This window comes from Hibiscus syriacus, unplaced genomic scaffold (assembly GCF_006381635.1).
Source record: "Hibiscus syriacus cultivar Baekdansim isolate YM2019G1 unplaced genomic scaffold, ASM638163v2 tig00110263_pilon, whole genome shotgun sequence".
Lineage (NCBI taxonomy): Eukaryota > Viridiplantae > Streptophyta > Magnoliopsida > Malvales > Malvaceae > Hibiscus > Hibiscus syriacus.
This window is the reverse complement of record NW_024062652.1, coordinates 1-13406: the sequence shown is the minus strand read 5'-3', so window position 1 is coordinate 13406 and position 13406 is coordinate 1. Positions and strand designations below refer to the sequence as shown.

General features: G+C 34.6%; 1 protein-coding gene across 1 annotated transcript; it reads right to left on the bottom strand.

Annotated features, from left to right (window-relative positions):
• Positions 1-2766: 2766 nt before the first annotated feature.
• LOC120115368 (armadillo repeat-containing protein 7-like) lies at positions 2767-12234 on the bottom strand. The gene is made up of 6 exons (XM_039136094.1): positions 12166-12234; positions 12064-12072; positions 11922-11963; positions 3304-3391; positions 3132-3224; positions 2767-2852 (listed from the first exon to the last, which is right to left on the bottom strand). Exons 1-6 carry the CDS (start codon positions 12232-12234, stop codon positions 2767-2769), a joined length of 387 nt encoding a protein of 128 aa, XP_038992025.1.
• Positions 12235-13406: the final 1172 nt, after the last annotated feature.

Below are 13406 nucleotides of genomic sequence, written 5' to 3'. Positions count from 1 at the left end.
GGAATCGCTTTACCTATATAGCAAGTAAGTTCAATTCCTACATATTCAATGGTTTTAGATATTAAAATTAAAGTAAAAGAGAGAAACGTTTACTTGAAGTAACAGTAGAGGCAGCGTTGTCTTGATAATGCTTTTGCAATTGAAATTCTTTCAACACCACGAATTTCCCCAATCCGGTTCTAAATATCGGGTATTATCTACTCCACCATCGTTCTCAATAACCTTCGACCATCCTGCATAGGATCTATGAAATTTGAGATCACAAAATTAAAATATAGAGGCGAAAAGATTCAAAGATTATTACCTTGACAGGAGATCGACCATGGAAGAGTGTGGAGCAAATGGAGTTCCGTTTGGGTCATCATCAGGTTTCGACGGCATGACCGGACCAGAACTCTCCCAACGATAATTTGATCTGGCGTGAGAGAAAATTTGCCACGTGGACATTACGACGATTTTGATTAGGGATGAGGATTAAATTTTTTTTAAAAATTAATCCACAAGCAATTTCTTTTTACTCTGTCCATGCATATAAAAGTAGCATCAACGGGACACAACCATCAATGCAATGGTCATCATTATGTTTCGACGGCAGGACCGGACTTGAAGTCTCCAACGATAATTTGATCCGGCGTGAGAGAAAATCTACCACGTGGACATTACAATGATTTTGCTTAGGGATGAGGATTAACTTTTAATCCACAAGCAATTTCTTTTTACTCTGTCCATGCATATAAAAGTAGCATCAGCGGGCCACAAGCATCAATGCAATGGTTCAAATGAGTGATTTGGTACAATAAACATGAACTTTGTCAATCATGTAAAAGTAAGTGCTAAAAAGAATTAATTACATATCATCTGGGGATTGTAACTCAGTTTGTACCCTGTAAAACTGAATCCCTAAGAGATTATTAAATTCACAGCAAATTATCCAAAGGCTTCAAACATTAACATATCCAAAGGCTGTTCATTTTCTGTATAAATTCCAAGTCCAACACAAAATTTAAGTATTCCCTTCTCCTCCCTGTTTCTCTCAGCTCAGGTACTGTTCTTCTATTCATCTTTTCTTTTTCCTCTTAATTCCCAGAAATCAATGCATATGCAAACAGCCAACCAAATGAAGGAATACAACAGCCGACACCAAATCACTCAAACGGTGAGAAAACAATCAAAATTAACCAAAAAAACCTCACAATTTCGATTCATGGGAAATGCATTCGATTGTTTAGTTATCTATCCTATAAACATAAATTCTCAAAATGATCATGAAATATTATGGTCTTCACTTAAACAAAGCATTCCCCTCTTTACAACTCTATTCACTTACTAACCAACTAGTATAAACTCAACATCGAAACTGGTTAGTTTTCCATAGAAGTAACATTCCATAAATTCAATTGAAAGTTAATTATGCAAGTTTGAAATTTGAAATATTCAAGAATTCAGAAAAGATCTAAACACATAAAAGCAGCACAAGCGAGTCAAGTAGTGTGTAAAAGATGAAAAATTATGGTTCAAGTAATTTAAAACTCCACTTGAGAATGTGAAGAACAACCAGCAGCGGCTGAGCAAACAGACAACATTGTTCAAATGTTCCAATAACAAATCAAACTAGTAAAAATTCATCAAACGTTGATATCTGCAAAAAAATATAATATGAAATCCGTGAAAAAAAAAACAAAAATAGACAAATATTTAGCAAAGTCCAGTCGAATTGCTCAATGATTTTTTTTAAAGCAAGATTCATGACAACCCATTTTCATCCGTGTAGCAACAATATCAAAACTTTATAGAAAAAGAACTATAACACTTGGTTATTTAACATGAGATCTAGAAAACTTCATAAATAAACTAAAGATAAGATCAAATATTAAAGAGAGTACCAAGTGATTCACTCTCTCTGATGCAAATTTCCAACAAAATTCAAGGCAGCTGAAACAAAAGAACAAGTTGAGAAATGACTGAGTGAAAAAGGAACGGTTAATGTGTAGTGGTGAGAAGGAAGGAGACTCGAGAAAATGAATATATAGGATTCAACTATGTTTTCCTTTTTGTTTCAACTTAAAGAAAACTGGAGTTCTCTTTGTTTCAATAGAAACCCATGAATTTGGGTCTTTTCACTTAGACGCAGAAGATTTGTATAACCGAAAATGAATGAAAAATAAAGCAAAGCAAAACCGCTTTGTTAAATCCAGAAACAATCATCTAAGAGCACATGGAATAATCATCTAAGAGCACACGAATTTTGAAATTCAAACAAGTCCAACGAACTATAGAATGAACAAGAGTGGATGGAAAATAGAACAAATGCTTACATATTAGCCAGACTGAAACAATTAGTAAGCTGCTCAGGGATTTCACCTTGCGTTGAACCAGCTTTCCAAACACAAAAGCAGTGAAATGAGAAGGAAAAATAAGGATTTGTGCTGGGTGTGTTAAAGAAATGAAGAATTGTTGCGTTTTGTTTACACAACACCACTAATGTATGGTCCAATTGCGGCGATTTATAAAAAAAACCCACTACAGTACGCATTTGTAGTTACATTTACACATAAATGCCACCGTATATCAAGCTATAGCGGCATTTTTAATACAACATAAATTTTGCGGCTCTATTCCATAAACGACGCTAAAATTTTCATTTTGTGGCATTTTGTCAGTAAAACGTTGTTACGTCAAACTTTAGTGGCGTTTTGACTTAGAAGGACCTCTAAAAGCGTCGCTATAAACTTGTTTTGCTGTAGTGAAGAAGAGAAGCTTCCCCACTCACATGTTTCTTACCGGGCTTGATAAACAATGAACAAGAGGGATTCCACCACACGGAGTAGTAACAATAGCAGCATTAGTTGGATCTGCAAGGGAATTCATGATGAAAGGATCATCATAATTCATAAAGAAAGAGAACCGTAATTGTAGAACTAAAAGCCAAACCTGCTTAGGTTTCATCTTTATTTGCACAAATCAAGTGATTTCAATGATTAAACGAATGATTGTTATCTATAGAGGTTCTGAGTTCGAGCACGACGTTTACAGAAGTATTTGAATGTTATTATCAAATGATTTAGACTCTTTCAAACATAAACTAGCTTGTAATCATACCAAATTAATAATAAATAAAAAACCGGACTTGCCCACACAAGAATTGCAGACGCCTCCTATTCCGAATTCCACAAGCTTCTCATTTGGTTCTATTATGCAATCTAGGAAGAGTTCCAAACATTGAGCTGCAAAGAAAGAAAGATGTTAATGTGGCAGAAAAAGCACTTGATGCACACTAATCAAATTTGAGAGACATTATTTCACAGAAAACAGGAATTTGAACCTGGCGCAAGAATGAATAATTATATGGAACATAAGCAAAGTTTGCCAAGTTTGCAGCAATCTTCTCCTTTTTTATGTGGAAAACAAGTACCATTCAATTAAAAATTACGAAGAGGACCGGAGAATTATGCCAAATTAGAATACCACATCATCTAAAACATGTAAAATGATCTTAGAAATTGTATTTCTAAAAAAGTATAATTTCATTTTACGTAAATCACGTTTCAAAAAATCAATTACAATATATTAAAGAGACCCTTAGTGTATTAACCCGTACAATAAATCCAATTAATCTAAAGAAAGATCATTGACAAAGGGTCGCTAACTAAGCAATGAAGAAATCTCTAAAAATTAAGCATACCTTCATTAGCTGTGTTCTGAAACTAATTCACCAATTCCTAACATAAGCAATGAAGGAAGCTCTAAAAATGAAGCATCATCTCGGGTCGAGTCACGTCATTGACAAATAAAATGCAAGTCGAATAATATCAATTCGAGTAAATTCAAGTCGTCTTATCGGATACGAATTAATTCAGGTAAAACTATTTTACATTTTTCACAAGTGTCTAATTATAATTGTATTATATATAATAAGTTATACTCCCTCTGCCCCTGTTGTGTTTTAAAATTATCTCATTCAAAATGTCATATTAGAAAAGTCAAGAAATAACAATACTTATATTTTATTTTTTACCCTTATTTTTTTATACCTAAAAACAAATATGTCAAATCTATCAATCACTCTTTAAGGGATAATTTTATTATTTTTATTATTTTACATATGATAAAATTTATCTATTAAAATTATATGTTTTGTCAACCTAAAAACACAATTAATAAGACGAGGGGATAATATTATAGCCTTATATTATATGCTTCTAGTCATAATCTTGTAACCCATAGTCATAAGACTATAACTAGTCGTATGACTGAAAAATATAAAGAAAGATATTTATAATAGTTATATCTAGATATATAGAAAATTTTATCACAAACTATTAATTAGGATTAAATTGAACAAACATAAAATTATAAACTGAAGTTTAATAAATTAAACAACGTGTAAAGATTAAATTTGAACAATTGTAAAATTTAAAACTAAAATTAATATCATATTGGACTAAATTGCATTCATTTAAGGTGAACAAAAATTTATAGAGTTTAGAGATTGATATAATTTATAGCATTTGAAGTTTATGATGTAATTTATAGAGTTTAGAGTAAATTACAAAAAAAAATGAGAAATAAATATGGGTCAATTTCGGATTAAAGTATAATTTTATGGATTAAATTGAACAAACATGAAATACAAACTAAAATATAAATAAATTAAACAACGTTCACGAATATGTTCTTTTAACGATCGTAAACATTCTTGTTAATATGTTCGTAAATATGTTTGTTTAGCGTTAGCGGACATGTTCGTGTAACATTCATTATGTGTTCGCTTAGTGTTCATTTATATATCTATGAACATATTCATTAAGAGTTCGCGAACATGTTCATTTACAAGCTAAAAATAGTAAAATTATGCCATTAGTGTTAAACTCTTTAAGCTCCATAGTGTAAACTATAAATTTCACCATGTGCTCAATTTAATCTTTACATTCACTTATATTTGAAATGTGAAAAAAATAAACGAATTGTTTATGAACATAAATGAATGAGTTGGTAAACAAAACTTTTTCATGAATATAAACGAATGAGTCGGTAAGCGAGCTCATAAACGAACTTGTTAATAAACATAAATAAACCGAAGACACTTCTGTTTATTCATTCTATTATTAAATTAATGTAAAACTTTTATTCATACTTATTTATTCAATTTAATAAACATTATACAAATGATTCACAATAATTCACCAAAAATATTAATTTACACCCCTATTTTTTATACGAAAAAATTATTACATAATTAAAGGTAATATCTGCTAGGAATCTTGATCCCATTCATTACATGAATTGAATAAACAAGCATGAAGGGACAGAATAAATTATCAATACCAAAAACTACCTGCAGAAACATTGGGGGACTATAGTGCATCGCACGGAAAGTTCTACAGTACAAGAGTCTTAATATATGATTAAAAAAAGCGTTATTAGTTTTTTTATTATTTTTTAATAAAATCGGTAAAATTACTTAAAACATTAATATTTTTAACATTTCCGGTAAAATACCCAATAATAAAAAAATCAGTAAAAATAAAAAATCAGTAGAAAAATAAAAAATCAATAGCGCTTTACCGATATGTTAACAAAACTGGTAAAATATCCAATAATAACAAAATCAATAGAAATAATAATTTTTTAAATAATTTTTTACCGATTTTATTAAAAAAATAATAAATTAATAACATCTTTCTTTAACTATATATAAATGCTGCTGCACGTGAGATTTTCTAGCACCGCGTGGGATTGAAGCTCGAGAAAATAAACAAATGCAGGGACATATATCGGCGTTTTTCCCAATATATCACATTTCCATTTATTTTTCTCTGTCGGCACCCTTCAGACTATTTTTCCTGATCTAATACTCTTTGCAGTAAGGCGCACCCCTGCAGCGCATTTTACGCTGATCTGGCGCCAGTGGGGTAACACGCGGCCCCTGGAGCGCGCCTTATGCTGATATGGGTTACACGTGTGTAAAGCACGGCCCTGGGGCGCGCCTTACGCCACGTAGGGCAATAGCGCGAGATAGGGGCCGCACCTTACCTTTAATTCAATTATATATAACGCAGGGCAGGGGTCGCGCCTTAGCTTTAACTGATACAATTATATAAGGCGCGGTACAGGTACCGCGCTTGTATATTTATAGCTACTTTTCTCGGCTATAAATACCTTTCTCCCCCGGTAAACTCCTCACATCCCCTTTCAACTTATAAATTAATACAACAATTCCGTCAACGAGTCAATAGTTACAGCAATCTTTCATATTTGATTCAGAAGTTCGTGCGATTTTTTGTTATAAGGTAATTTGTTATAAATTTTTTTTATTATAATTGTTTATTATGATATTTTTAAAAATATTATACGTTTACGTGTAAAAATTTTAGTATGTTATATTTTCGTTCATATTATTTATTTAATCATGTTTGTTTCAGTTATTTTTTTTTTGCATATATATTGTCACACTTTTAAACTGAAAGAATGACGCGACTTTCAGCTATTGTTTATTGATGGTGAAATTCGAGAAGATGAAATCAGCGTTGTTTTTATATCAAATGAGCTGTTAAAATATCATTAAAGAGAAAACATAACTCTTGAAGAGTGATAACGAAGATTTCGAGGAAGGTTCATGTTGGAAGTAGTAGAAGAATATCGTCGTTGCAGTACAGATTTCCAACATTATTGTTGCCATTAACTTATACAGCATTCGAACTTTCGAACAATGATAATGTTAAAGTGATGGTTGAATCTTAAAGTAATTATTCAGACGCCGATATTGAGATGTATGCAAAATTTGTTCAAGTGCATGCTGCTCGGGGTCAGTCGTTAAGCTCTCACTATGGGCTGGCTGAACAAGTTGATCAAGTTGACAGCATGACGACAGTAATGTGTAATGATTTTAATGCCATAATGGGGAGACATTCATCCGCAACTCCTTACGATATGTACCGAGGTGAGTCGACGAACAATCCATATGGCAACATCGCATGCAGTTCAAGGGGGAAAACATTCATCTGCAAATCACTTTGACCTTAATATGGAGATGCCATCGACGCAACAATCTGTGCACTATCCATTTGACATGATGGCTTCAAGTTCCAGGGGGAGGCATTTGACTGCGAGCTTTTTCTGTAACACCCCAACCCGTACCCGACCCGAATACGAGTCCGAGGTGTCACATTGACTTTTCAAATCTGGACACTTAAAGAAAATACCCCGGGTAATTTAAAACTTTGTTTAAAACAAAATACTTTAATTTACTCAAAGAGACCACAAAATACAAGTTTGATCAGAGTATTCATAATTAACGACTTATTACATGCCAACACTCTATACACGCCAAAATACATACTTGTTGATTACTTCTGATATGATCTTCAAGTAATAATACTGTCCTTGCTACTTCTATTCTTGCTCTTCACGTTTCTTGGTACCTACGTGTAATCACTTACACGTAAGTCATAGACTTAGTGAGGCAATAAAAAAACATTTAACAACAAATTCAGAATGTGCATTCTTATAATTTGATCATGACATTTCAACATGCATGTATCTATCACATGATAACATATATAAGCATGTCAAGCACATGTAACACTTACCTTCTTGTCCCACTTTCACTTTAATTTATCTTTCAATTGTATTGCCCATGTATATTATTGAGAATAGAGGTATGTGAGTTCATTGAGGTTGTGCACAAATGCTGTCACCACAGCTCGTATAAATTCCCTCATGGGGCACCGAACATTAGTTCAGTATTCATCCTGAAGGACTGCTATATATGTCCCGTAGGACCACTACGTCCCGAAGGACTACGTCCCGAAGGACTACGTCCCGAAGGACTACGTCCCGAAGGACTACGTCCCGAAGGACTACAGAACCCTCGACTCTTGGCATGCCAACTATACCTATAGCTCTCGTATCATATACTATGGGCATTTATGATGAATACATTTCTCATCACTTGTTCTTTCTCTTCTGTCACATACCACATGTATGTGTAACCATGTATTTCATATCATCATGTATCACATTTTGCATATTCATATGTCATTTCATATATTCACATAGTTTTTCTCATTTCACATGGTCATGTCTCATAGCATAATCATGTATGCATGTATATCATGTAACATTTATAATAATCTATACACATTTCATGTATTCATGCACATATAAAAATCATGAAATCAAATAACAATTTAGGAGTCACTTCTTACCGTAGTAACTCCATCACTGGCTCATCGCAAGCCAATGTTCGTTCAATAATATAAGTACAATAAAAATTGCACTCACCTTAGCCTTGTTTGATTTGAATCAATTCTAATCCTTTGATTATTCCAGAACTTGTTTAGGCTCAATATCTACATATAACATTTCAAAACAACTATCAGAAGCCTAAACCTTAAACTTGATGTTAACAACTTAAGCCCATATTGAACCTAATTTCATTTTCCTTTAGGGGGGAATCGATTCCCCCCCAGGGGAATCGATACCCCCTGGATATTCTGGAAAAATTTCGTCCAAGAGGGGGAATGGATTCCCTTCATAGGGTATCGGTTCCTTCTAACCAGAATTGGTATTTTAACCCCGAAAATCATCAATTCTTCACTTAATTCTTCTATTTTAAACCCCTATCATGTCATTAAATTCAACTACCATCACTTAAACCAACTTATCCATGAAAATCATCTATAACTTCAAAATCCTATCCTCATATGAAATTCAAGAATCATACTCAAATTTCAATATGTTCTAAATACAATTCTAACACTTCATATTCCTTAATTAGGATGATGACAAGTCAAATTTAACTTTAAATTCAACTTATCAACTCTTTTCCATGATTCATATAAAAACTCATTTTCTTTAAATCTCTTATAACTTCTTCATCTTTTGATTATAAGACAACTTAAGCTTCCTTAAGCTTAGTTATCTTCTAACGATCAAAACCTAATCTTTAATTTAACAAATAACCAACAATTTAGAAAACCTTACCTTTGCCCTGCACGTTGGAGAAGAAGAAAAGAAGAAGAAAGAGTTTTCAGAAACTCTTTCCCCAACTCACATTTATCTCTTAATAAAGAGATAAAAAATATCTTTCATGCTAAATGACCATTTTGCCCTTTAATTCCTTTGATAATTACTAATAACTTTCAGGAAATATTTCCGAACAAATCATTGGACTGTACAAATATCCTACTTAAATCACCAAACTCTGAAATTTTACAATTTAGTCACTAACCGTATTTTGGAATGTTACAAATCTCTCCCTTAAGAAAATTCGTCCTCGAATTTCATTGTTCAAAGAGATGGGGATATTGAATCTTCATGTCCTCTTCGCGTTCCCACATAGCTTCTTCCACCTTGTGATTTCTCCATAACACTTTGACTAATGGAATAGTCTGTTCCTTAATTGCTTGACTTCATGAGCCAAATTTGAACAGGTTCTTCCTCATAAGTCAAATCTGATTGAACTTCGATCTCTTCAGTAGTCACAATATGAGATGGATCGGATCGATATTTCCTCAGCATGGAGACATGAAAGACGTTATGGATTTTCTATTTCAGGTGGCAAAGCCAATTGATATGCCACTGGTCCTACTCTCTTAACGATTCATAGGTCCAATGAACGAGGACTCAATTTTCCTTTACGCCCAAATCTCAATACTTTCTTCCACGGAGACACTTTCAAGAACACTTTATCTCCGATTGAAACTCAATTTCTTTCCTTTTTAAATCGGCATATGATTTCTGTCTTCAGCTGCAGCTTTCAGATTATTCTGAATGACTTGAACTTTCTCTTCCGTATCCTGAATCAACTCAGGACCAATAACCTCTCGATCCTTAAGTTCATACCAGTTCAAGGGTGTACGACATCTTCTTCCATATAAAGCTTCATATGGAGCCATTTTGATGCTTGACTGATAACTATTGTTATACGCAAATTCAGCAAGTGGAAAATACCTTTCCCATGATCCTTTGAATTCAATTACACAAGCTTAGCATATCCTCCAGAATTTGGATAGTTCGTTCAGACTGACCATCTGTCTGAGGATGAAATGCTGTGCTAAAATTCAGTGTGCCAATGATCCATGTAAAGACTTCCAAAATCGTGACGTGAATCTAGGATCCCGATCAGAAATTATGGAAACAGGTACACCATGTAACCGTATAATCTCTCTAATATACAACTCAGCATATTTATCCATAGAAAAATCAGTTCGTACCGGAATAAAATGGGCTGACTTAGTTAACCTGTCTACAATCACCCCATATTGAATCTCTTTTGTTCGGAGTTAAAGGCAACCCATGACAAAATCCATCGTTACATTCTCCCATTTCCATGAGGAATTGAAATTGATTGTAACAGTCCCGACGGAACCTGATGCTCAGCCTTAAACTTGCTGACAAATCAAACATTTAGATACAAATTCTGTAATGTCTTTCTTTCGGCCACCAATATCGACTCTTGAGATCCATATACATTTTGTTCCCTCCCGGTGCATTATCAATGGACTACAATGAGCTTCCGTTAACAAATCATTCTTTAATTCATCATCATTCGGAATTACCAATCTCTCTCGATAATACAAGTTCTCATCAGACTGATTTCATAATCTGTACTCTCTCCATTATTTATTTGCTGCAACTTCTTTGAACATTTTTCATCTTTTTCCTGCAATCCTTTAATTCGATCTAACCATGATGGTTTGATAGTCAATTCTGCACAAATTGCACCCTCCGCTTAATGATAATTTAGCATCCATAGCTCGTAAAGCTGCAAACGTTTTTCGGCTTAAGGCATCCGCTACCACATTTGCCTTTCCAGGATGGAAATCAATCACAACATCATAATCTTTGAGAAATTCCACCCATCTTCTCTGTCTTAAATTCAACTCTTTCTGAGTCATCAAGTACTTTAAACTTTTGTGATCCGTATACAGGTAGCATTTTCACCATACAAGTAGTGACGCCAGATCTTTAGAGCGAACACTACTGCAGCCATCTCCAAATCGTGTGTCGGATAATTCTTCTCATGAGGTTTAATTTCCTCGAAGCGTAGGCCACCACCTTGCCTTCTTGCATTAACACGCATCCCAAGCCATTATGAGACGCATCACTATACACTACAAAGTCCTTGCTAGACTCAGGTTGGACTAACACTGGAGCTTCTGTCAAAATCTTCTTTAACTTTTCAAAACTCTCTTGACATTCTTGAGTCCAAAACAAATTTTATTTCCTTTTTCAACAGCTTAGTTAGAGGTAAAGCTATAATCGAAAAGTTTTTAACGAACCTTCGATAATAACCAGCTAACCCAGAAAACTTCGAACTTCTGATACATTCTTTGGAACTTCCCACTCCAGAATAGCTTTAATCTTTTGAGGATCCACTCAAACTCCTTCTGCAGAAATTACATGTCCAAGGAATGTCACTTCATTCAACCAGAATTCACATTTAGAGAATTTAGCATAAAGCTCTTGTCTCGTAAATTTTGCAAGACAATCCTCAAATGAGAACTATGCTCTTCCTCTGACTTTGAATATATTAAAATATCATCAATGAAAACCACCACAAACTGATCCAAATAGGGTTGAAAAATTCTGTTCATTAAATCCATGAAAGCAGCTGGTGCATTCGTAACTCCAAACGGCATCACTATAAACTCATAGTGACCATATCTTGTTCTAAACGCCGTCTTTGGAACATCTTTATCTTGAATCTTTAATTGGTGATAACCCGAACGCAAATCGATTTTGAGAACACTGAAGCTTCCTTTAATTGATCAAATAAATCGTCGATTCGGGGAAGTGGATACTTGTTCTTGATGGTTACTTTATTGAGTTGTCTGTAATCGATACAAAGACGCATTGATCCATCTTTCTTCTTAACAAATAGAACTGGAGCTCCCCAAGGTGATACACTTGGTCTAAAAACCTTTGTCCAGTAATTCTTGTAATTGAATCTTTAATTCTTGCAACTCTTTGGAGCCATCCTATATGGTGACATGGCAATGGGCGCTGTTCCCGGCATTATCTCAATCTGAAATTCTACCTCTCTGTCCGGAGGTAAACCTGGCAATTCTGCAGGAAATATATCAGAAAACTCTCTAACGATAGGAATTTCTTCAATCCCTTTTTCCTTAGTTCTAACATCAAGTACATTAGCAATAAAACCTGACATCCCTGTAGCAGTAACTTCTTTGCCATCATCATGAGATCACATTTGCCAATGGATTCCACCATTCACTAAACACCACAATTTCTACTCTTCTGGACTTCTCAACGTTACTCTTTTCAGTCTACAATCGACATTAGCATAATAACGATATAACCAATCCATTCCCAATATCACTTCAAATTCTTCAAATGGTAATTCCATCAAATTAGCAGGGAATTCAATTCCCTGAATTCGTATGGGACACCCTCGACTCACCATATTTACCCGAGCACTGTGTCCTAACGTTTCGTCACTATCACCTCATTGTTAGTAGCTTCTAATTGAATGTTCAATTCTCTTACTAACTTACTAGTAATGTATGAGTATGTAGAACCCGTATCAATCAATACCATAACCCGTTTATCAAACAACAGAAAAGTACCTGTTAAAATATCCGGTTCATCCCGATCCTCATTGGTCCTGAGATTATACACTCGAGCATTGGAACGTATCTCTTGTTGAGCAGAGGACTCTGACTGATTCTTCCTCTGCCTCTACCTCTTCCCCTTTGGCCTGTAGAAATAGACCCTCTGGCTGCGCATATTCATCGACTACTCTAGGACAATCCCGAACAAAATGTCCGGTCTACCCAATCTAAAGCCAAGCTCCAGAAATCCTTCTACATATTCCAGGATGATTCTTTCCACAATGTGGCATTGTCTATCTTGACTCTGGTAAATCTCCCAGCTCCAGATCCCACGATTGAGTTTGTCTGCCTCTCATCGGATTTGATCCTCTAGCTGAGGATACTGACTCCGATCTAACTTGAGGTCGAGAACCAGCATCTGCCTCTTTTGACGGTGCGGAAACTCGAAGAAGCACCCACTCTCTTGACTGTTTGAGTCCTTGAATTTTCAAATCTCTCATTCTGAGCTCTTTCAAAGCTTTGGCACGATTGACTACCTCTTGAAACGAGGATCAAATTCATACAATCAACATTTCCTTCAAACCGAGGACGTAACCCCTCTACGAACCACTCACAAGCATCATTCTCAGTAGGAACAAGCTCAGCAGTAAAGCGACTCAACTTATTGAATTCACACTCGTACTCATATACGGTGTGATTCCATGCTTCAGATTCATGAACTCTTGCTTCATTTGGCGAACAAACTGATCTCCGATGTACTTATGTTTGAATTCTTCTAAAAATAATGACCAAGTACTTGGGCGTTAGTCATCCTCAATGAACATTGGTCCA